Here is a 23209-nt window from a genome sequence, read left to right on the forward strand (position 1 = left end):
GCCGCCGCCGGGGCACAATGCTGTTTCATCACCGCCCACATCGTGTCAACGTCAGACCTCGGGGGCACAACCAATCCCCTCCATTCAGCTCCTTATTAGGCACCAGGAGAGGGGGGCGAGAGAGGGGGTGAGGGCAGTGGGGGGGTGGGGGGGGGGTCTGTGGTTAGTGGGGGAGAGAGGGGGTGAGGGCAGGGGGGGGTGTCTGGGAAAGAGGGTGAGGGCAGGGGGGTGGTGGTGGGGGGGGGGGGGGGGTTGTGGGAAGTGGGGAGAGAGGGGGAAAGAGGGGGGGAGGGCAGGGGGGTGGGCTCTTTGGGTAGAGGGTGAGGGCAGGGGGGATGGGGATCGCTGTGGGAAGAGGGGTGAGGGGTGTGAGGGGGAGGGGGGTGGCTCTTTGGGAAAGGGGGTGAGGGCAGGGGGGATGTGGATCTCTGTGGGAAGGGGAGCAAATGCAACATGAAAAAGCCCTTGTTCCCTCCACTGACACTTGATGCAGCGCTGCCTGCCAGTGCCCTGCTGGCTTTTTGGGGGTGACCTCACATAGTGAATATCAGACCAGTGTCACCCAGGGACAGTAGCGTGATGACGCCCAGTCTGAAGGCAGACTCAGGTGCCACTAGGCACTTGAAGAGATATGAGGGGATTGCCAGTTTTAACCAATATGGTCCCAAATGGCTCCAACTTGGTGGTTGATTGCCTTTTTGGAGTACCACAAATGTGTGTGTGTGTGTGTGTGCTTGTGAGTGTGCGTGTGTGTGTGTATGTGTGTGTGTGTGCTTGTGAGTGTGAGTGTGTGTGTGTGCGTGTGTCTGTGTGTCTGTGTGTGTGTGTGTGTGTGTGTGCGCGTGCGTGCGTGCATGCGTGGGAGGCGGGGACAGATTGTGTCTCCCAATCTCCCACGGACTTGGACAGTGTGAATACGCTAAAGCTGCACTTGTAAAATGGAACTCACAAGATCAAAATAGGTCTTCATTATTAGAATCGACATTGTGCAGCAAGAAGCCTTCGTCCAGGTTAGAGGAACTTGGACTTGACTCTGAGTGAAAGTTGGAGAGTGATCACCAGGAAGTAATTGGAGGTAATCAGGTCTGGTGGTGGGAGACTGTAATCTAGGGGGGATACTAAGCGTGATGAAGAAGACGGCAGGTGAATGTGATTATGTTAACCAGGGCCGTTGGGGCTAATCAGGATTACAATTTGTCTGTGTAATTATACTCAATCTGCAGGGGAGCGGAGGGCATCATCCTGCCCCTCAGGTGCTTGATCTCAACCCCAGCTCCCTGGCGGTACACGCTCACCAACATGACTCCTGCTGCCACCCGTGGTGCTCCCACAGCTGGCCTATATGTGCTGTGTGGTGTTGTGGTGTGGTGTCGTGCGGTGTGGTGTGGTGTTGCGTCATGTGGTGTTGTTTGGTGTTGCGTGGTGTGATGTGTGTTGTGTTGTAGTGTGGTGTGGTGTTCCATGGTGTGGCGTTTGGTGTTGTGTGGTGTGATGTGTATTGTGTTGTAGTGTGGTGTGGTGTTCCATGGTGTGGCGTTTGGTGTTGTGTGGTGTGGTGTGGGGTTGCGTGGTGTGGGGTTCGGTGTGGTGTGGTATGGTGTGGTGTTGTGTTATGTGGTGTGGTTTGGTACTGTATGGTGTGGTGTTGTGTTATGTGGTGTGGTTTGGTACTGTATGGTGTGGTGTTGTGTTATGTGGTGTGGTTAGGTACTGTATGGTGTGGTGTTGTGTGTTGTGGTGTTGCTGGGGGTTTTGCCGCGTGATATTGCATGATGTGGTGTTGTTCAGTGTAGTATGTTGTTATTCAGTGTGGTGTTGGGTAGTGTGCTGTTTTGTGTTGTGTCGCATGGAATTCTGTTGTGTGGTGATGTGTTGTGTTGCGTGATGTTGTGTGGTGTTGGGTAGTGTGCTGTTTTGTGTTGTTTTGCATGGTGTTGTGTGGTGTGGTGTTGGGTAGTGTGCTCACTGAGCTGTTTTGTATTGTTTTGAGTGCTGTTGTGTGGAGACCTGTCCTGTCACAGTAGAGTGGGTGAGAGGGCCTCTACTCCTCAGGTGAGGTTTTCGGGTGGATTAAGTTGCTGTGTCAGCAGCAGCAGCAGCAGTCATGACTGGAGATAGGATCTCAGATCTGTATTGCCCACTGTAAACGACTCTGTGCTGCCAGTATTCCTGGTAGGGATGGCTTTTCAGCATTTTGAGATAGCCCTGTGGTTAGCCAATGACTCAGGTGATAATAGGATTGAGGAGATAGCCTGAGAGGGCAAATTGCAAACAACACTTTACAAGGCTATTATGGAGCCACACACAATAGTGCTCACAGCTCAGACATGACGTGAAGGAACGTAGGGAAGTGAGTCAGGAGAGCCAGACCACTTCTTTTATTTACATCCTGTACACAAACGGTTCCAAGATTAAGCTGCAATTTAAGGTGTGTTCGTGGTATCCTTAGAAACAAATGTTTCAATATGAAGTTTGATATCATATCTTTTAATATTGACGAGACACTGATAATATTCCATTAGTACTGCTGGCCATTTTCTAGAAAGATAGGACATTCTACAAATATAGAATCTATCAACTCACGATGAACTGCAATCCTTTGCAAAATGTCACAATGTCACTGATTATAGTAAGGGTGATGGTTTAGGGTCTGTGGATAGTTGATTTCTGATAAAGCAATGAAAACATCCATGAACCTCCTGCAGTGGGGACTCCTTATGATTTTCTCCTGTTTGTTTTGCACAAATAGATCATTCCGGTGCTGATAAAGTGGATTCTCAGTCCACTCTGCTCATTTAATTCTACTGCTGTGCTCTATATGGGATGGACCATTGATTGACTAATCATCTGATTTTGGGGATCCATGTTGCTTATTTGAGACATCCGGTGTTGCCTGTGGAGGTCTATATTGGCAGAGGCAGTTTTTGTAGTGTATTCTCCGATATTCCATCCAGTTCTGTTTTTTATTAAGGCCTAATTATGTTCTTTGCTCAGTAAATGGAATGCTGTCCAGACAGGGATCTGATACAATAGCTGCTTATATTCTATCTCATACCCTGTTGCCAGGCAAGCCACAGCTGGATAAGGATACAAGGGAATATGTGACTAAAGAACTGATACTGTATTTGGATCCAGGCGAGGACACTAGGCCAATAACACTGCATTATTATTTTTGTTTTCTACTGTCCACTTATGAATTTTCAGTCTTCCAGTGCAATATCTTCTCTGAATTACAAGCACACACGACTGGTGCGGGGTAGCACTGCAGTCATTCGGCAGGAAGCTTCTTTGTGGCTCCCATGAGAGAGAAAATGTCCCTCTCACGCATGGCAGGGAGTGTAATGTGTACATTCTATCAATGTTAATGGTAAATGTGCTTCCCGGACATGCAGATGAAACGCCCCTCTTCAGGGGTATCAATTTAAGGTGGCTGAGCCCAAGCATTTCAGGCATTACTGTTACATTCCCGCACGAATTCCTGCTCTGTGCCTTTAATTCGAGGGAAAGCCTTATCAGAGCAGCGCATGGAGTTTTGAAAAGGCCTTTAAATATGACACCTAAGCGGTGCCCTTGATGAAACAGGGACCCCTAACTCAAGAGCCAATGAAAAAATCACGAGATGTATATTTTTATTTTTATGAAAGGTTGTTTAAGTGGTCAGCAGTGTTCACTTTCAACAGTCTCCCAGCTTTTCACTGACAGAAATGTCATTTTTTGAAAGGAATATGTGTGGCAGCACTAATCCTCCTTGAGATTTACTGTCTTTCTACACAAGGCTGTTGTTCTTTACCTTCCTGTGTTTTCATGTTATTTTGAGATTGAAAGACAGAGAGAGAGAGAGAGAGAAACAGAGAAAGAGAAGAGCGTGATGCCGATGGGTTGACCTTTGTTTTGCTTGGTAAGGCCTCTACTGGCAGTGCTTTAACTAGCCAGACTGATGGATATCTCTCTGTTGGCTGACTCACCTCTAAGGTCAGATACAGATCAATACATGTTTTTGCGCTCTCACTTTGATTGGCCAGAGCACTATGATGATCTCTTGTGTTTGGGATAGGCCATCATGAACAACGAAATACAAACTAGAGAAAGGAGTGTCCTTAAGTAAGCATGTATTGCCAATCTATTGGCAATAGGCTGTCAAGGGAGTCACTAGTTGTCACTAGTCAAAGAATAGGCCTCTTAGTGCATTGCTCAAAGTCAGAAGCCTACACCTGTGGTCTATTTGAGAAATTACATTGTAATGTACTGAACCGAAAAAATCAATGCAATTAACAAATTAATGAATGAATCTTGCTGTTATTACCATCCTACTCAATTCAAGGCTGCATATTGCTTATTCAGTGTGCCAATTAATTCACCAAGTCCTTGGAAATATGGTAATACATTATAATGGTTATATAATCATGTGAGTTTAAACTTCTGAAATTATAATTACCAGTTAGTGTTGCACATCAAAGTAACTACAGTATTAAGTGCCGCGAGAGGAAGGATGTCGCGGTGCGGAAGCCTCCATTTTCTTGTGTGATCCTAGTCATGTCCGCTAGCACAGTCTTGGGCTCAGCCCGTCTACTTGCGAGACCTTCACCCTGGCTGCTTGTTGGTGGGGTAAATCTAATAATCAGTTATGAGAGTGAAAGGTGCGTGCGGAAAAGGCCAGGAGTAAATGTAACTACTCCAGCGTAGCAGCTGGGGCCTGTCACCGCCTGCCATGCCTTTGCCCGTTTCAGACCAGATTTATGTGTTATGATACTGATTCATATTTCTAAACCCATTTCTCTGCGCTGTGCGATCACAGTGGGCCGCTAATGTAGTTTTTCGGGGGGGGATTTATGGGTAGCGCGGTGCGGTTTGGGGCCGGCGCCTTGGCCGTGTCTGTGGTCACCGCGGGGAGGGCGCAGTGTCATCAAGGTGACTGGGGGATGGGGCGAGCGGGCTCCTCTACCACGTCGCTGAAATACAAATGGAGGCAAACCGTGAAGCGCTAAATGGATTTCAGCCCGTGCCCTCTTCTCTCCTCTGCAAGACAAGAGACGCTTGTTTGTGTGGCTCTTTTGATGTGGGAGCGACAGGATGAAGGTTTTGCGGTTTCTTTTTATAGACACAGCTTTTATAGAAATGTCGGCGCCTGATGCATTACCGGATTGTTTAATTCGCCGCACCGAGTCCTGATCACATTCATATTCATAATGGATAGCTTACTAAGCGATGGGGTGATGGAGAAAGACGTAGGGGAGGGCGGGAGGAAGGGAGAGACAGAAAGACAGAGCGAGAGAAGTGATAAGGTTCTCACTTGTAATCTGGCTCAGTGATATCAGGAGGCCAGGCACATACTGTAGACCACTAACCTGACAAGCCAATGGGAGCCTGTGAGATCAGGATGGTCTCATGAGGCTAATAGACCACCGCCCTGAACAGTGATATCAGGAGAGCGGGCACATACTGTAGACTAGGGCTGCTCGATTATGGCAAAAATCATAATCACGATTATTTTGATTGATATTGAGATCACGATTATTTAACACGATTATTCATAGATTTTTTTATTTTTAATCAAAAGTTGTAAAAATGTCTTAACAAATCAAATTATACATTGACTTTGATAACGATTAATTTATTAAATGTTGACAGTGGCTTTTCTTTTTAACAATGTTCTTTGGATTAGATACATTTCTCCCATGGGAGACAAATAGTGGACCTTGATAAATAAATAAATAAAAGTGCCAAAACTGATAAATAAAGAAGCTTCAAAGCACCGCCACCACCACAGAAGAAGAAAAATAATTTCACTCGGACAGAACGCGTCTAAATAAGTTATTTAATGGTAGCGCCGAGGCTTCAAAACCCAGCATTTGTTAAAATAGACCCCTTTGCTTAGGTAAGTGAAGTTTCATGTTTATCTGACACTTGTAAATATGCGCCTCTCCTAAATAGGCAGACACCAATTTATTTTGATGGCAAAGTGAATGGAGCTGGAAAGGACTGTTGTCTGGCATGAGCGAGCGGAATGCGACAACGGGACTGAGAAGGGCTACTTTGAGGGGCAGCTACGACTGCGTAGCAAATTTTACACACCGTGTCAACTTGGTCCAAATCTGTCTCCGCGAACCCATAGTGTTTCCACACCACTGACGTTGTTTTAGCTCTCTTGTCCACCTCTCTTTCTGCTGCCATAATCTTCTTCTTGTCGTGTTTTGTTCGAGAGGAGCATGCGTGCGCCTCACTTGACAACTCGCCTCGCTCTGAACTAAAGTGTTTGTTTTGGGGCTTTGGGGGGTGGGGGAGTGGTCAAGCACAGTATAGCTCTGCAGTGTAGGGTGCACTTTATTTGTGCAAAATCGTTTTATGGCGATTATTTTGTTTTAATGATCGTTGACAGCCCAAATCTTAATCTAGATTAAAATCCGATTAATCGAGCAGCCCTACTGTAGACCACCACCCTGAACAGTGATGTCAGAGACCAGGCTCATAGACCCCTCTTTGAACACATAGACCACCTCTCTGAAGAGTGATATCAGAGACCAGGCTCATAGACCCCCTCTCTGAACACACAGACCACCTCTCTGAACACATAGACCACTACACTGAACACATAGACCACCTCTCTGAACAGTGATATCAGAGACCAGGCTCATAGACCCCCTCTCTGACCACACAGACCACCTCTCTGAACACATAGACCACTACACTGAACACATAGACCACCTCTCTGAACAGTGATATCAGAGACCAGGCTCATAGACCCCTCTTTGAACACACAGACCACCTCTCTAAACACATAGACCACTACACTGAACACATAGACCACCTCTCTGAACAGTGATATCAGAGACCAGGCTCATAGACCCCTCTTTGAACACACAGACCACCTCTCTGAACACATAGACCACCTCTCTGAACAGTGATATCAGAGACCAGGCTCATAGACCCCTCTTTGAACACACAGACCACCTCTCTGAACACATAGACCACTACACTGAACACATAGACCACCTCTCTGAACAGTGATATCAGAGACCAGACTCATAGACCCCTCTTTGAACACACAGACCACCTCTCTGAACACATAGACCACTACACTGAACACATAGACCACCTCTCTGAACAGTGATATCAGAGACCAGGCTCATAGACCCCTCTTTGAACACACAGACCACCTCTCTGAACACATAGACCACTACACTGAACACATAGACCACCTCTCTGAACAGTGATATCAGAGACCAGACTCATAGACCCCTCTTTGAACACACAGACCACCTCTCTGAACACATAGACCACTACACTGAACACATAGACCACCTCTCTGAAGAGTGATATCAGAGACCAGGCTCATAGACCCCCTCTCTGAACACACAGACCACCTCTCTGAACACATAGACCACTACACTGAACACATAGACCACCTCTCTGAACAGTGATATCAGAGACCAGGCTCATAGACCCCTCTTTGAACACACAGACCACCTCTCTGAACACATAGACCACTACACTGAACACATAGACCACCTCTCTGAACAGTGATATCAGAGACCAGACTCATAGACCCCTCTTTGAACACACAGACCACCTCTCTGAACACATAGACCACTACACTGAACACATAGACCACCTCTCTGAACAGTGATATCAGAGACCAGGCTCATAGACCCCCTCTCTGAACACATAGACCAACTCTCTGACCACATAGACCCCCTCTCTGAACACATACACCACCTATCTAAACACATAGACCAACTCTCTGAACACATAGACCACCTCTCTGAACACATAGACCACTACACTGAACACATAGACCACCTCTCTGAACACTGGTATCAGAGACCAGGCTCATAGCCCACCTCTCTGAACACATAGACCACCTCTCTGAACAATGATATCAGACCAAGCTCATAGCCCACCTCACTGAACACATAGACCAATGCTCTGAACACATAGACTACCTCTCTGAACACATAGACCACTACACTGAACACATAGACCACTACACTGAACACATAGCCCACCTCACTGAACACATAGACCAATGCTCTGAACACATAGACTACCTCTCTGAACACATAGACCACTACACTGAACACATAGACCACTACACTGAACACATAGACCACCTCTCTGAACAGTGATATCAGGAGACCAGGCTCATAGCCCACCTCTCTGAACAGTGATATCAGACCAGGCGCATAGACCACCACTCTGAACACATACAGTAGACCACCACTCTGAACACATAGACCAATGCTCTGAACACATAGACTACCTCTCTGAACACATAGACCACTACACTGAACACATAGACCACTACACTGAACACATAGACCACCTCTCTGAACAGTGATATCAGGAGACCAGGCTCATAGCCCACCTCTCTGAACAGTGATATCAGACCAGGCGCATAGACCACCACTCTGAACACATACAGTAGACCACCACTCTGAACACATAGACCACCACTCTGAACTAGAGGTCGAACGATTAATTGGCTTTGCAAGTTAATCGGTTTTGCAGATTAATTGGCGCCGATATGACATTTTAGAACTATCGTTATCGGCTGAACTGGGCTCCGATGGTCGCTGATGGCTGTGCAGCCTCCGCCCGTTGTAAATATTCAAACAATCTAGGCCTAATCCACCGAATCACCGCCTACTCTTGGATGTGAGGAAGACATTCTTAGAGATTCCTCAGTAAAACACAATCATTCATAGAAACGAATAGTGAAGGAAATATGTTATGCACTGTTGGACATGTAGGCCTAACAGGTGACCGAAGGCAGGTGTGTGCAGGTACTGTAGTAGAGGCTTAAACGCCTCCGGAAGAAACTTGACAGGTAGGCCTGATCCCCCTGAGTTTTCATTACTCTTTTGCTTTTTAGCCTACGTTGAGTTTGATGATCCAGATGTATTTATTTAAGTATTCAGTTTATTTGACAGTGGAAATGTGTTGTTGTTGTTGCTATCCGACGATTAATCGGCTATTGGCTTATTATTATACTGGCCTAAAAATCTACTATCGGTCGATCTCTACTCTGAAGAGAGATATCAGACCAGGCTCATACACCAACACTCTGAACAGTGACTTAATAATGTAATAACCTCACCAACAATGGCTCATATTTGTTTGTCATTCAGCTCTTGGGTGTGTGTGTGTTATTGGGTGTGAGTTAAAACAAATGTTTACCAGCCAGTCACTGGATAAACAAAAGGAATTCCGCAAAAGCATAATAAAAGTTAGAGCTGCATGTCCCTGGGTTTATCATTTCCTCCAAAGGTTTGTGTGCATCTTTGCTCTTGTGAGTGTGTTTGGAGCGTGTACAGTAGGGTCAACACAGCGCACAAACCTCCTCTACCTACTCATTTGGAAAAGCTAATTACTCCTGGAGGGAACATGCATCTTAATTATGTTTGCCTTTCATTACAAGACAATTTGTGGCATTGCTTTGCTCATTTGTGTACTGTATGTGTGTGTGTGTGTGTGTGTGTGTCTTTGTGAACAAAGAAAAACCCTTCTTTAGGACACTTGCTTATTCAGATTTACACCATAAAGCTTAGCCATAATCAAAGTATTGTTGTTTGACAAGTGTGGTAATAGCCCAACCCAGTGGGTATTGGTTTCCAACAAGGCTGCTAAGAAAGACCACACAGTATTGGAAACAACACCCCCATTTAGTAAGTGTGGAAAGGCGGTGTCACTTTCCCAGGAGTGGTGTTTGGGTGTCTGTGTCTGAGCGTTTGTGTGAACTGAAATGGAGACAATTTCACAGCCGAGGAGTGTTTTTGGCCTTTGTATTGGGTATTGGTTGAAAGTGTGATGATCAACTCTTGAATCGACACTCCTGTTTGCCCAGTGACATACATTTGCCTGTAGAGTGTATTTTACCTCTATTATCACATTGATACAGTAAACATTATTTGAATGTGAATGAATTAGCTCAGAGGGAATAGTGCGTGGATACCCGATTCACTCTCTCTCTCTCTTTGGCCTAATTCACTCACATTTCTATGTGTTGATCATTGTACATTCAGAGAGAATGCATTTTGACAGAAGATCAAACTATCAATAAATACAAACTATCAATAAATTAACAGCTGTGATTCTTGATTGTTAACTAAGTTAACGAAGTTAATCGATAACTCTTTGAGTATCTACTGTAACAACCACACAGCATAGAAATGGGGACCCTCAAAAAACTGTCAACGTTCATTGTCCCTGTTAAATGAACCCAATAGAGAAAAGTAGATGATTAAATGTTTGATATCTTCTCCCTTACAGGTTTCATCCATACTTGTGGAGGCACTTTAAAAGGGAGGAACGGGACCATCGAGAGCCCGGGGTTTCCGTATGGATATCCTAACGGAGCCAACTGTACCTGGGTGATCGTAGCAGAGGAGAGGAACAGGATGCATATAGTATTTCAATCTTTTGCGGTGGAGGAGGAATATGACTTTTTATCTTTATACGATGGCCACCCACATCCCGCAAACTTTCGGAGCAGGTGAGAGAACTGCCTTTTGGCTGTGCCTTGAAGAGAGCATGCTTGATGTTTGGAGTGAGAGGATGAGAGGGGGAGGCTTCAAGGGTGTGGGTTTTAAGTTAATCGTGTATGTACAGTACACAAAACAATGTGTGTCTTGTTCCTGTCAGTGAGGTGTCAGACAGTGACAAGCAGCAGGCAGGCCTCTTTGAAGAGATGGCTACTGTATATACAGTATGGATAACCAAACCACACTGTGCGGCAAACCCATAGTCTTCCAAGAGTTGTGCATTCACTGTGCTGCTCTGTATCGAAAAACGGGCAATCTATCTTAAAATTAATAAATACTACTTTATGGAGTTCATAGTTGTTTTTCATCCACTAAAAGCCTTTCTTTGCGGTATTCTTTTGGAATAAATCTAGTCCAAACTGTGGGAGATCTTTGTGTTAATAAAGCCCCATTCCAAGCAGAGTTACAGTATCCATGGCAAGCTCTCTACAAAAGAAGGGCCTGGATCTCTCTTAGCCCTTTTCCACCAAAAGAACTCTGGTTCGTGAACCGGTTCGTTTCAAATTTCCTGGAACCTTGGTTCTGTCCAGAGAACGGGCCCGCGTTTCGACCAGTTTTGAGCCGAACCGTTGTACGCCAGCCAACGCCCATGATTTCGTCACGGTTCGCACTGAAAAACCTACTATTTTGTGGTGCCGGTTCGGAACCAGCTTACATTTCTTTTTGGTCGAAATGCTCGGGACCATTCAAAATTGGGTTCGCAAACCGGCACCGAACCGGTTCCCTCTTGGTGGAAAAGGCCTATCTGTGAAACACCCAGGCAAGGGGATTTCTTGCGGCTAATTTACTTGGCTCAGATTGTGTGAGCTGAGCCACAGGTTAGCCTTTAATGAGAGAGGGTCTATATTTTAAAAAATATTTTATTTAACCTTTATTTAACAAGGCAAGCATTTAAGAACAAGTTCTTATTTACAAAGGCGGCCTGGCAAAAAGCAAAAGCCTCTTGAGGGAAAGGGGTTAGGGGGCTGAAAAATAAAACAAAATAGCTATAGCATTTTAGGTCTGTTGAACTCCTGACAGTGTGCTTAAAGGTATGCAACACTTTATAATAATGATCCTTTATGAACAATTTATATAGCAATCAGTAAATTGTTATGACTATATTCACAGAGCCACTGTTACAAATGTGATTAGGACCTATTTTCCCCAAACATCCACCATTAGACCAAGAAAACATCCTTGAGGTCCAGGGAAAGGCAACACTTACAGTAGGTTAACAAGTCACATGCAGGGGTACCACATTACAAGACTGTGGTTCCAATTCCAAACTACATGAACTGAATAAATCACATTCCAAACTTAATTCGCCTTATTCACCTCAGGTCAGTCTGACGTAATTGGGGGTGCAGATGCGGAAGTGCCCTTTGACTTCAATGTTAAAAGTTCACTGTAAAAACACGACAAAGTCAAAATAACAGGCTGTATACAGATCAGAGTTACAATCAGAGTCTGGTAATGATGAGTTTTAAACCCCAATAGTGTATTCAGCCTGTTATTTTGACTATTTTGGTTCTTGAAGTGATGTTTTTACAGTGAACAACATTGAAGTCAACCGGCACTTCCGCATCCGCACCCCCAATTACGTCAGACTGACCAATATGGCTGCCAGGTGAATAAGGCGAATTTAGTGTGTTTGTCTGAGTCCCAGTGTCTGAGTGAAGCAGATGAGGGGTTAATTATATTGAACAGCAACATGCTGAGACTTATTCTCAAAGAGTTAATCCTGCTATTCAGAGATGAGAGGAAACAAGACTAATTCCAAAAGACAATCGCGGACGTTTGATGGATTCTTCCAGACCCAGTCCCTAGTATCTAAATAGCAACATTGTCCTTTGTGTTTTAGTCACACTCCCGTTTTTTAAGAAGTGAAGGATTTTATCACAGTGTCGCAGTAGCCTATCCGCAGAAAAGGTAATTCCATGGCAGGAGCCTGACTGTGCCTCTGGGGGACCTGATCGTTCACTAGTGCATGCACGCAGCCAAGATTAATTCCCCGGAACAGCATTGACTGAAAAAAAAAAACACAAACCCGCACCTTTTGTTTAACTATCTCAATACATAATAATCTATCCTAGCTTTATACTCATACCAATTATGCCTACTACCTTTCTAGACCCACTGTATGCCTGTGGATAAAGAAGTGGGTAGGCCTATACTCCTATCTGTACACCCTACACTACAGGTAGCATGGTTACCTGAATGGTTGTCTCCATGGCTGCTGAAGGCTCTGTTAGATATCTCCATTATTCAGTTAAACCTTTTTAAAAATCATTAAGATGCTGATCTCCCCACTTCTCTGTTCTATGAGAAAGACGGAACCTCGGTAGAGATTAAAGAGACCGCATTTCCCTGTAATTAATGAGACAAAAGTTCCAAAGAGAGCTAGACAAAAGCCAAAATTAATTTTTAAGCAAAAAGAGTGAGTGTGTCCGTGATGAACCTGATTAGTGTGTATTTGATCTATGTATTCTCTTTGCTGCTCAATCCAGAACTCCACAGTGGTCCCTGGTGTCTCCAAGCTTTCTGCAGCGGAGACATCCCTCGCTGTGCTGAGATACAGTATCACATAAAACAGGAGAGAACAGGCAGAATGGATAATAGTGCTCCTCGCCCTCGTTAATGAACACCGTCATGTTGTGTAATGACATGTTAATCAAATGCATCTTCATATCATGCAGACACCTGACATACGCCTTAAAGACTTATTGCTCAATCATTTTTCATTAGATTATGTAATAAACCCAGGGAATAAAGAAATGTGTTTGTAATGGTGTTGCAGAAACACAGTTTTTAAAGGGGGACATGTTTGTCTGGCGGATTAATTTCTTAGAAAACATTTCCATTCCAGAAATTAGAACTAGCAGTTTACTCATGGTGGCAAGAAGTCAATTTTAGACTGGAACTGTGTGAAGTAAATTCATTGATTTTGAAACTGAACTATTGAAATTAAATGTCCCCGTCGGGCTGTCATATGTCACATACGTCAGAATAAAATAAGCCTATTAATCTTGTGCTGATGTTTTTTTTTGTTTAGATGAACAGACCATGAGGACAGTTAATCTCCTCTCTGGTGGTGAGCTGGCTAGAATTGACCTGTTGCAAACGAGATTGAGAGGAAGTGGAATGTTTCAGTCGACAAGGAAGAGGAAATGAACATTAGGGCCCTCCAATCACCTGGATGGTTTGGTTCTATTCCAAAAGACACCATATAATGAACAGGAGAGAAAGAGAGGGAGAGAGAGAAAGAGAGAGAGACCATAGCTGCAAGCTCTAGTATATTTTCACCAATATACTGGGAAAAGAGAGATGAAGAGAGACAGACAGACAGACAGGAAGAGAGAGAGAGAGACAGACAGGAAGAGAGAGAGAGAGAGAGAGAGAGAGAGACAGAGAGAGAGAGAGAGAGAGAGAGAGAGAGAGAGAGGAGCTATGCCTTTTTGAGTCCTATGCATGCCTGCCTAATCATTTGGGGGATACTGTGGCAGGTTCTTTGTGGTGATGTAGTGTGTTCAGGTGTTAGGAAGCGCTGCCTCTGTCCTGGCAATCAAGAAGCAGCAGCCTTGATAGTGATTCAGCTGCTGCTGGGACATGAACACCAGGAGCTAGATCGCCTTAGACAGAAAGCCTGCTTTGTAACCACACTGGCATTAGGGGCCTTATTGTGCAATAGAAATAGGCCAGCTTTGTCCCTGCTTCACATACGCTCGGAGCACAAATACATAGGGCTGCGGATGTGCTACCTGCTATGGATGTGGGTGGGCACCGTGAAAAATCATTCAAAAACATGTTAAACTCTCGATTTCAAAGACAAGAAGCTCACCGTGATTTTTCACGGTGCCCACCCACATCCATTGTATGACCAAAACGGTGGAAGAGCAATTATCAGACTTTCTCAAAAGTGCTAGTTTTGTCAACGTTTTGATCTGAACCATTGTATATGATCATAAGTAACCTTAAAACAGGGCTAAACATGATTTTCCCTTTACTACTCCTTTAATTGAATTAATTTGAACTCTTTCACTTTGTCCTGTCAATAAGAGTCTGCATATTCCCAGGTCACGTAAAACTACAGCCGGTTCACTTTGTTCTGTCAATGAGAGTCTGCATGTTCCCAGATCAAGCAATACTACAGCCGGTCCTCAACCCATTAAACTGTATTTGTCCTGGCCTTCCCCAAACATGTTGTTCCCTCGGGTCACACGCTGATAGAATTGGCAATGTCAATTGGGGCAATCATCCCGGGCTTGAACATTTTAACACAGTAGCCTACACGTCTGTCTCCAGATTTTCCTAAATCTTGGTAAACCATTGGTTAGGTGTGTAGTTTCAGCCTGTCCTAATCAGACTCACAATGAACAGATATTCGTCCTGGCCTTCCCCGAACATGTAGTTCCCTCGGGTCACGCACTGATAGAATTGGCAATGTCTGAACAACATTGCCATTTAGAGAACACACACACATGGGAAGGAAGGAAGGAATGTAGGTCTTATAGACTAATTCCAGTGTGTACCAACAATGCTCATGCGTGCGCATTCTGGTGGCCGAAAAGAGCACTGACACCGTTACAACAGTTGGTCAGAGTATTATATAGTATATACAGTATTTGTGTACAGTACAACTATTCTGACTTATTGATTAACCTTAGCTACATGTAGCTAGCTATGAGATCATCGTAACAGGCGTGCGCATACTGGTGGCACAATAACGTAAACGTGACCTGTAAATTAGTCCAAAGCACTGACGGTCGAAACTTTGCAATACAGTCAGAAAGGAGGATTATTCCAGTGTTCTCTCTGTTTGCTCATGAACAACGACTATTCACCTCATCCCCTCTGTTGCCAAAGCAACAGCACATGGCTGTTCCATGATGTGTCTCCTCTGTGTGTGATTCTGTAGTAGGGCTGCTCATTACGCTGAATGGCCAGGCGTTAGCTTAAGTAGGTTACTATTTAGAATCCTGTTGTCAGTCACATCCATGACCGTACGATGTCATCTCTTGCTGTGCTGGATGAACTGCAGCCTTTAGCTCAGCAGGCTAAGGCAGTCGTGTGGTTACGGACTCGAACGCCATCTGCAGTCTCTGATGTGGCTGTGAAATGGCATCCTGTGGGAGTTGGTGGGACAGCAGTGTGCCCGTGGTGGGGGGGGGGGGGGGGGGGGGGCGCAGATTGACCTCTCCTCCACAGAGCTGTTCCCATTGTTCTGTTCTGTCTGTAATTAGTCCCCCAGTGGATTTGGCAACCCAGAGGAGGGGAACCTCTAAAGACACAGCACGTCTTCAAAATGCGCTTCATTCAAAATATCGCGGCCACGCCGAGCTGGCCCAGGAGCCGTGGCTCACACCAGGGAGGGGATGCTTGCAGCAAAAGCACCGAAAAATGTTCTAGAACTGAGAAAGGAGCTGAAACTGGACCAAACACTCCATCGACGTGCTCCTCTTTTCTCAATGACATTAAGAAGCCAGAGCGGTGAAGCCAGTCTGTAAAATGTATACAGCAAAACGCTGTTTCTCTTGTAAAACATTTTACAGAGAATCAGAACCATATAAAGTCCCTGGTGAATCTTAATGTATAGTCAGTTTATATAAAAGACCATAATTTCTGTGCAGTAGCTATGGTTACTGTTTAATCAGGCTGTTATTTAAACTTCTTTAACCACAGCACAGTATGTACTTCTCTGCACCCATGAAACTCTTGATGCTGTAAATAGACATTTCTATAGGTCACGAAGGCTCTTCACACTTCTCACATGGCCCATTGTCACCCAACATGTGGCAGTAAGAAAATAATAGTCACATCTCTGCCATCTCTACATTAGGCAACAAGTCAGGGGCTTGTTCAAACACCCCCCCCCCCGCCTCTGAAGTCCCTGCTAGCTTATACAGGCTCAGATGGTCGATGAAACATTGGCGTTCGCCACTAAGAGACGGTCAGCAACACATCTTCTTTACGATGTCATGAAAACAAATGGATTGGTCTCTCAGCCTAGGGAGCAGCGACCGACCTCCACAGCTTTGCCCCAACGTAGGGTGTTCTCTGACAACATTGTGTTTAAAGGTGGGATTGTATGGCTATTGTGTTTTGTGTTCTGACACAGGAATCTTTGTTTTTATCCCTCCCCAACAGGTTAACAGGATTTCAAATACCCCCTCCCGTAACCAGCACTGGTTCCATTTTTTCCCTGCGTCTCACCAGCGACTTCGCAGTGAGCGCTCATGGATTTAAAATTGCTTATGAAGGTGAGGAAAACATTGTGCTCACTGTTGTTTTCTGTGCTGTTGGTCACCATCTAACGCCTTTCTCCCAACAGCTGCTTGTACAAACACCTGTTATTTATCAATCAGCTCAATAAACATTCTGAGCCTCCAGTAATACATTTTCAAAAGAGAGAGGTGGCGCTCAATCTTGAGAGAGAGAGAGAGAGAGAGAAAGAGAGAGAGAGAAGGAGAGAGAGATGTATACCTGTACACTCTCCTGAAGGACTAACACTGATGAGCAATGAAAACGTTGGGGTTCCAATTAAAGGCATTCATCTCATATATTTCCAATTAGTGTTTTCCCCTGTACATTTGATCTCCTCCCATAGTTACACATCAAGCCACACACCAGATGGAGCTAATGGATGCGCTAACGTATCAGCGGTGAAGTTGAACGGAGTGCAGCAGGGGGCTGTCTAAATGTGGACAATCCTTCTGGGACTGTCTCTCGCTCTCCTCCCTCTGCCCCCCCCCCCCCCCACACCTCTCCACCTGCCTGCGTCTGCCACTTATCTCCCTGGTGCTCCCCTCCCTCCTTCCCCTTCACCTCCTTCCTCTCCCCACCTCTCTCCCTCTCCTCTTCTCCACCTGCTGCACTCCCCTCCTCCCCTGCTCCCTGGCTCCCTGGCTTGGCCGGTCCAGACCTCTCCATCTGCTCCTCGTGCACTCCTGAATGGATGGGTAGAGAGGGATGACTCTCCAGGCTCTGCACTCCTTCACTTTTGTCTCACGTAATCTCTTTTGGAATTTCACCCTGATTTGAATGTTAATCATATTTTCACACAGAAGAGATCCGTAAATCTGCCAGTATTCAACAGCCTATTACAGCGGGTTATACTGGCCATATGGGAATCAGTCACGATAGCTGGGTTAGCAGGAGGCTAGTCAATGTCTCTCTTATGCCTTCACAAGTGTAAGCCCTCAGATGAGAGGGCAGCAGCTGCAGCAGATGTCTAGCTCGACAGCCTTAGTTCTTCCAATCATGTTATCCACCGCTTCACTACGGAGAAAACGTGTTGAATTATCTCATTGTAAATCTTGAATACAAATTGATGCAACAAACATATCCCCACACGTACGTCTTGATTGCAAACAAACTTTTTTGTGCCCCCATTCATTTGAGCCAGAGCCATCGTAACCACGCCAACATGAATATGTATCTGTGCTCTGCCCGTGAGAAGGAAGCTGTGCTGTGCTTGTAGCATCTCCGACATGATTGAATCATGGTCGGAGTTAAGTGGATTTGAATCTGCATGGGAAGGAGAGAGAGAAGGACACCAGAACAGAAGATGGAATCTCATTTAGAGTTGTTGTCAGTCTCTCTGTCAAGGAGGTGAAATGGAAACTGGATGTCTCTAGTGGCTGTACACTGATTACCTCGTACCCCGCCCTCCTCATAAGGCAACATGAATCGGCGTGTCAGTAAGATGCGTGACTGTACTCCCCAACCCCCAGTGTGTGTCTGTACCAGTGAGGCTGTCTGCCTTACATGCAGATTCTGTCTTGAGAAATAGTTGATTGTGTTTCTTAGTTCAGTAGCTGTCTGAGAGACATGAGTGGCGGTAGCTATCTAGTTGCTCACTGTGTTCACTGCAGTGCAAGCATGTAGCCCCAGATACAGACGACGAGTCTGTGTTAATTACTTTTATATGTACAGAATTGCAGTTCACGCTCAAGTGTCTGTATTTTAAGTAATCACATTGCAATGTTTATTTGCTAAGCCTGCATACGGCCTCGGTATTCCCATGGGAGTGGTAATTCTGGATCGCAGTCAACTCTCAAAGCCTCTCTTCCTCTGCTCTGTGACGCTGCATTATTCATCCCCGTCCAAGTGAAACTTTTCCTCTGTTGTGTTTACAAGTTGCCCAGAATGAGATGTTGGTTCAAAATGTCTGCCCGCATGAATGAATGAATACCCAGCCCTGGCTCAGAGGGGATGCCAAGCTCATAAACACTGCCACTCAGTCAAGTCCCCATCTTCTTCAAAGGCTACGTAGTCATTAGATATGTTGGAGAAATAAATAGCTCAGCCCCAGAGAGATCGTGCCAGCCAGCTATATACCTGATTTAGTTGTTCACATAAACTCAACACTGTCGCTGAAGGGGAAAGTCGGCTGCCACTGTCCTGAATGTTAATAGTGTGGTAGTCTACCTGTACTGTCCTGAATGTTAGGAGTGTGGTAGTCTACCTGTACTGTCCTGAATGTTAATAGTGTGGTAGTCTACCTGTACTGCCCTGAATGTTAGGAGTGTGGTTACCTACTATCCTGAATGTTAGGAGTGTGGTAACCTACTATCCTGAATGTTAGGATTGTGGTAGTCTACCTGTACTGCCCTGAATGTTAGGAGTGTGGTAGCCTACTATCCTGAATGTTAGGAGTGTGGTAGCCTACTGTCCTGAATGTTAGTAGTGTGGTAGCCTACTGTCCTGAATGTTAAGAGTATGGTATTCTACTGTCTGGATGTTAAGAGTGTGGTAGCCTACTGTCCTGAATGTTAGTAGTCTGGTAGCCTTCTGTCCTGGATGTAGTAGTGTGGTAGCCTACTTTCCAGGATGTAGGAGTGTGGTTGCCTAACTACTGAATGTTAAAAGTGTGGTAGAATACTGTCCTGAATGTTACAGTAGGAGTATGGTTGCCTAGTGACTGAATACTAGGGGTTTGGTAGAATACTGTCCTGAAACAAATGACATTTTGAGAAAGATCTGGAGGCCAGAGGCTGCCATAAGCCTCATGTGATTTAAGTTTGTTTGAGAACTTTCTTTAAGTAGAACCTATTAAAAGGCCAAGCAAAGGCCAAACCCTGGTGATTGCCTAAGCCATACAGTAGTTTGAAGCATCTGCAATATCTGTAATGTCTGACAAGAAGCCCAATTTCCTCCCTACATTACTGCCGACTGATTCATTCCTCTCTTCATGATTCCTATTAATATTCTACCTGAGGTGTCAGGAATTAATTTACATAGAAGTATTGATATGCAGTGACATGGCTCCTAGCCATGGTTGAAAAGGCGAGGTGTAGACCCTCTGTTAATTAGGGTCTGGGCAGCTCTGCCGCTGGTCCTTCTCGTAATTAGGGGCCAGGCGGCTCAGCAGGAGACCTCAAGCCCAATTGTAACTTATTTTTTGTGATACTCGATTTAACGAAGATACACTTAGATTTGTGCTCCTTACTGCTGGTACACGGCTGCCTGACGACTAGACTTCCCTGCAGATTTTCAAATGACTGTTGATACATTCTCAAATTGACCATCATATAACATTATAGCAAAATGGAAAATAAATATCTAAATAACTAAATAGTGCTACATTATATTGACATTTGGATGTAAAAAGTACTTTACTTTAAAAGTAACTGAGGGCCCTATTACATCAAGATGCTCAACCATACGGGCTCCAAGGCACATGCAATAATTGTTTCCATGTAGGCTACACAGATGCGAGACATAGGAATAATTTCATGGAATATTATGTATATGTTCATATATCCTATATTTACTGCACAAATAACTGCTATGACATCTGCTACACATACAATTCCAGGTAGGAGTAGGCCTTAACCAAACAACCCCAATCACAGATACTTTTAATGGTACCACGGCGGTGGCTATGAACTCATTAAGCCTGCCCAGCTGATCCAATCTAGCTATGAGTGCGTTCACGGTAAACGGGGAGGTATTTGCACGAAATGACCAATCACAATCGTATGAGTAGTCTATACAGACACGGCCATGGACAAGGCAAACAATATGCATAACCAAGCCTATATATCTTATTCTTTCAGCTGCAACCCTGTGAGCCTTGCAAAGGACGCTTATTTTTAATAGTTTCAGGTTGGAGTAGAAAATGTTATGTCTCTAAACAAGAGCAGATATTAAGATAAAACATAATCAGATGGAAAAAGGGAAGCTCGAGGCGGAGAAGTGGGCCTTACTGGTAGCCTACTGTCCTGAATGTTAGTAGTGTGGTAGCCTACTGTCCTGAATGTTAGTAGTGTGGTAGCCTACTGTCCTGAATGTTAAGAGTGTGGTAGCCTACTGTCCTGAATGTTAGGAGTGTGGTAGCCTACTGTCCTGAATGTTAGTAGTGTGGTAGCCTACTGTCCTGAATGTTAAGAGTGTGGTAGCCTACTGTCCTGAATGTTAATAGTGTGGTACTGTTCTGAATGTTAAGAGTGTGTTAGCCTACTGTCCTGAATGTTAATAGTGTGGTAGCCTACTGTCCTGAATGTAAGTAGTCTGGTAACCAACTGTCCTGAATGTAGGAGTGTGGTAGTCTACTGTGCTGAATGCAGGAGTGTGGTAGCCTATTGCAGGTGAATATTCTCTGTCTGTGTTGGGATTCCACTAGGCTTTGGTTCCATTTCACCGTGCACTGACAGTGACAACAAATGACTATCTGTTGTAAGCCACATGTTAATATTTGTAGATGATTAACTCAGTATCAACAGATGGTTTGAAACATGCTTATTTGTCTAAGAGGTGCACAGTCATGCTTGTTTCAGTTGATATTATTTGGATTAAATGCTTAAATTCTGTGTGTAAGCCGTTTTACAGTCACCGTAAATGTAGCTGTTTCCTATGGGAAATAACAAGTAATATCAGCTGAAACAAGCGTGACTTTGCCCCTTTAATAAAGGCTTTATGAATGCTTTATCATTACCACTCTAAGTGAAGTGCTCGGCCTACTTTTTGGCTTTGCTACGCATGCTGTTGCACTACTCACCCCTTTAATGGCTTACAGTATATGAAATATTAGCATTAATAAGATGGTGAAGAGGTTTCAAATCCCACATTTATTTCACCGCTCCATTGTCATCACTCGCACAGTGGAATACGACAAGTGAGCTATGTTGCAATGCAATTTCCTTTCATTTTGTCTTCATTGGAATAGTCCTACACTATGGAACAGGTAATTCCTGGAATGGCCTCTCTTGGCAAATTCAAATATTTCTGTAACTTATCATTCTTGCTTAATTCCAGTTTCTGTATTGCTGGCTGTATAGTGACTTCCAATATACTAAAGACTCCTGAGTAAGAACCAGTATACTGTAATTACAGCAAAAAGGCTTCCATCACGGTTGCTCTTTATTTGAATGGAAACTGGTTTGCAGTGCTTTCCGAGCTGCTACAGTAACTGCCAACTATTGTACAAATACAGTACTGGTACATTATTGTATACACTGGTATGGTGTTCCCTATGTGAATAGTTAATATTGTGTGTGTGTGTGTGTGTGTGTGTGTGTGTGTGTGTGTGTGTGTGCGTGTGTGTGTGTGTGTGTGTGTGTGTGTGTGTGTCTGTACAGTATCTATGTGTGTGTGCGTGCGTAAGTGTGTGCATGTGTGTGTGTGTGTGCTTGTTACATGACCATCAGGCTCTTACCATCTTTGGTGAAACATTTGATGTGACATTAACATGGTGGGAGCAGTTTTTTTTTAATCATGAACACTTGTCTTCATGGAGGACACTTCATGTCCTCCAGCTATATGAGCTGCAGCTTGATGACCACAGTAGATTTGCATGATTTTTGCTTGATGCAGACATTTTCTATTCTCTGATGATCTCTAAAAATTAATGTTCCGGAACCCTGAAGAGATTTTGTGATGGGTTCATGGACATTTTTAAACACTTTGATGTACTTACTTACTCCACAATGAACTCACTCGTTTGATTTTTCAACCAAATTACTATGAAAATAAGTCTCATCCAAATCTCCTATTATTTTGTTTTTAAATAATCAAAACAAAATGTCCTTGTGTTCCTGTGTTTTGTTACGAAGCCCATTAATTGCAGAGTATCATGAAACAGTTCAACGGCTCTGAAAATGCACAAGGTATTTATGGCGACTTGACAACACTGAATTCATGATGCCATTGAGTTAAGTTGGACCATCTGTGATTGAGTCAGACTCAGGAATTAACTGTGAATGTTCAGTGGAGGATACAGATCTCTGATTCTGCCAGTAGATATCAAGAAACCTTCAGGCTCCCAATGTACACTATGTACACGGTACTCTCTCTCTCTCTCTCTCTCTCTCTCTCTCTCTCTCACTCTCTCTCACACACACACACACATACACACACACGCGCGCGCGCTGCAACACAGCAGTTTCTTCCAAATTTTTTACTTAAAGTATTACTGCTGAAGAAATGAGCTGAAGCCAGGTGGTACGTACATATCATCATGATAAATATGTTCCAGATCCAACTGGTTGACAGAATTTACAGGGTATTTCATTTCCAGGCAGGGATTCTGGCTTTGGCTTGGCATATGTAGTCATTATGAGTACCAGTGAATACTCTCACCTTTGTAGTTTACAGGTTCCATCATTTCTCGGAACAAAGCTTTTAATCTTCAATGTTTATGTTAGTTGATACAGTATATACTTATGTTCAATTATATGATAGTATGATAG

At 44.3% G+C, this 23209-nt stretch overlaps 1 protein-coding gene across 1 annotated transcript in view; it reads left to right on the forward strand.

Moving 5' to 3' along the window:
* LOC311314026 (CUB and sushi domain-containing protein 3-like) overlaps positions 1–23209 on the forward strand; it is a gene marked incomplete at both ends in the record, with an annotated part of 136469 nt that overhangs the window by 1391 nt on the left and 111869 nt on the right. The window contains 2 exons of the mRNA XM_084444309.1: positions 10267–10489; positions 16665–16777. Coding sequence (XP_084300435.1) covers positions 10267–10489; positions 16665–16777 — 336 coding nt within the window. The remainder of the gene's footprint in view (positions 1–10266; positions 10490–16664; positions 16778–23209) is intronic.

This window comes from Borostomias antarcticus (assembly GCF_949987555.1).
Source record: "Borostomias antarcticus genome assembly, chromosome: 10".
In the NCBI taxonomy this organism is placed as follows: domain Eukaryota; kingdom Metazoa; phylum Chordata; class Actinopteri; order Stomiiformes; family Stomiidae; genus Borostomias; species Borostomias antarcticus.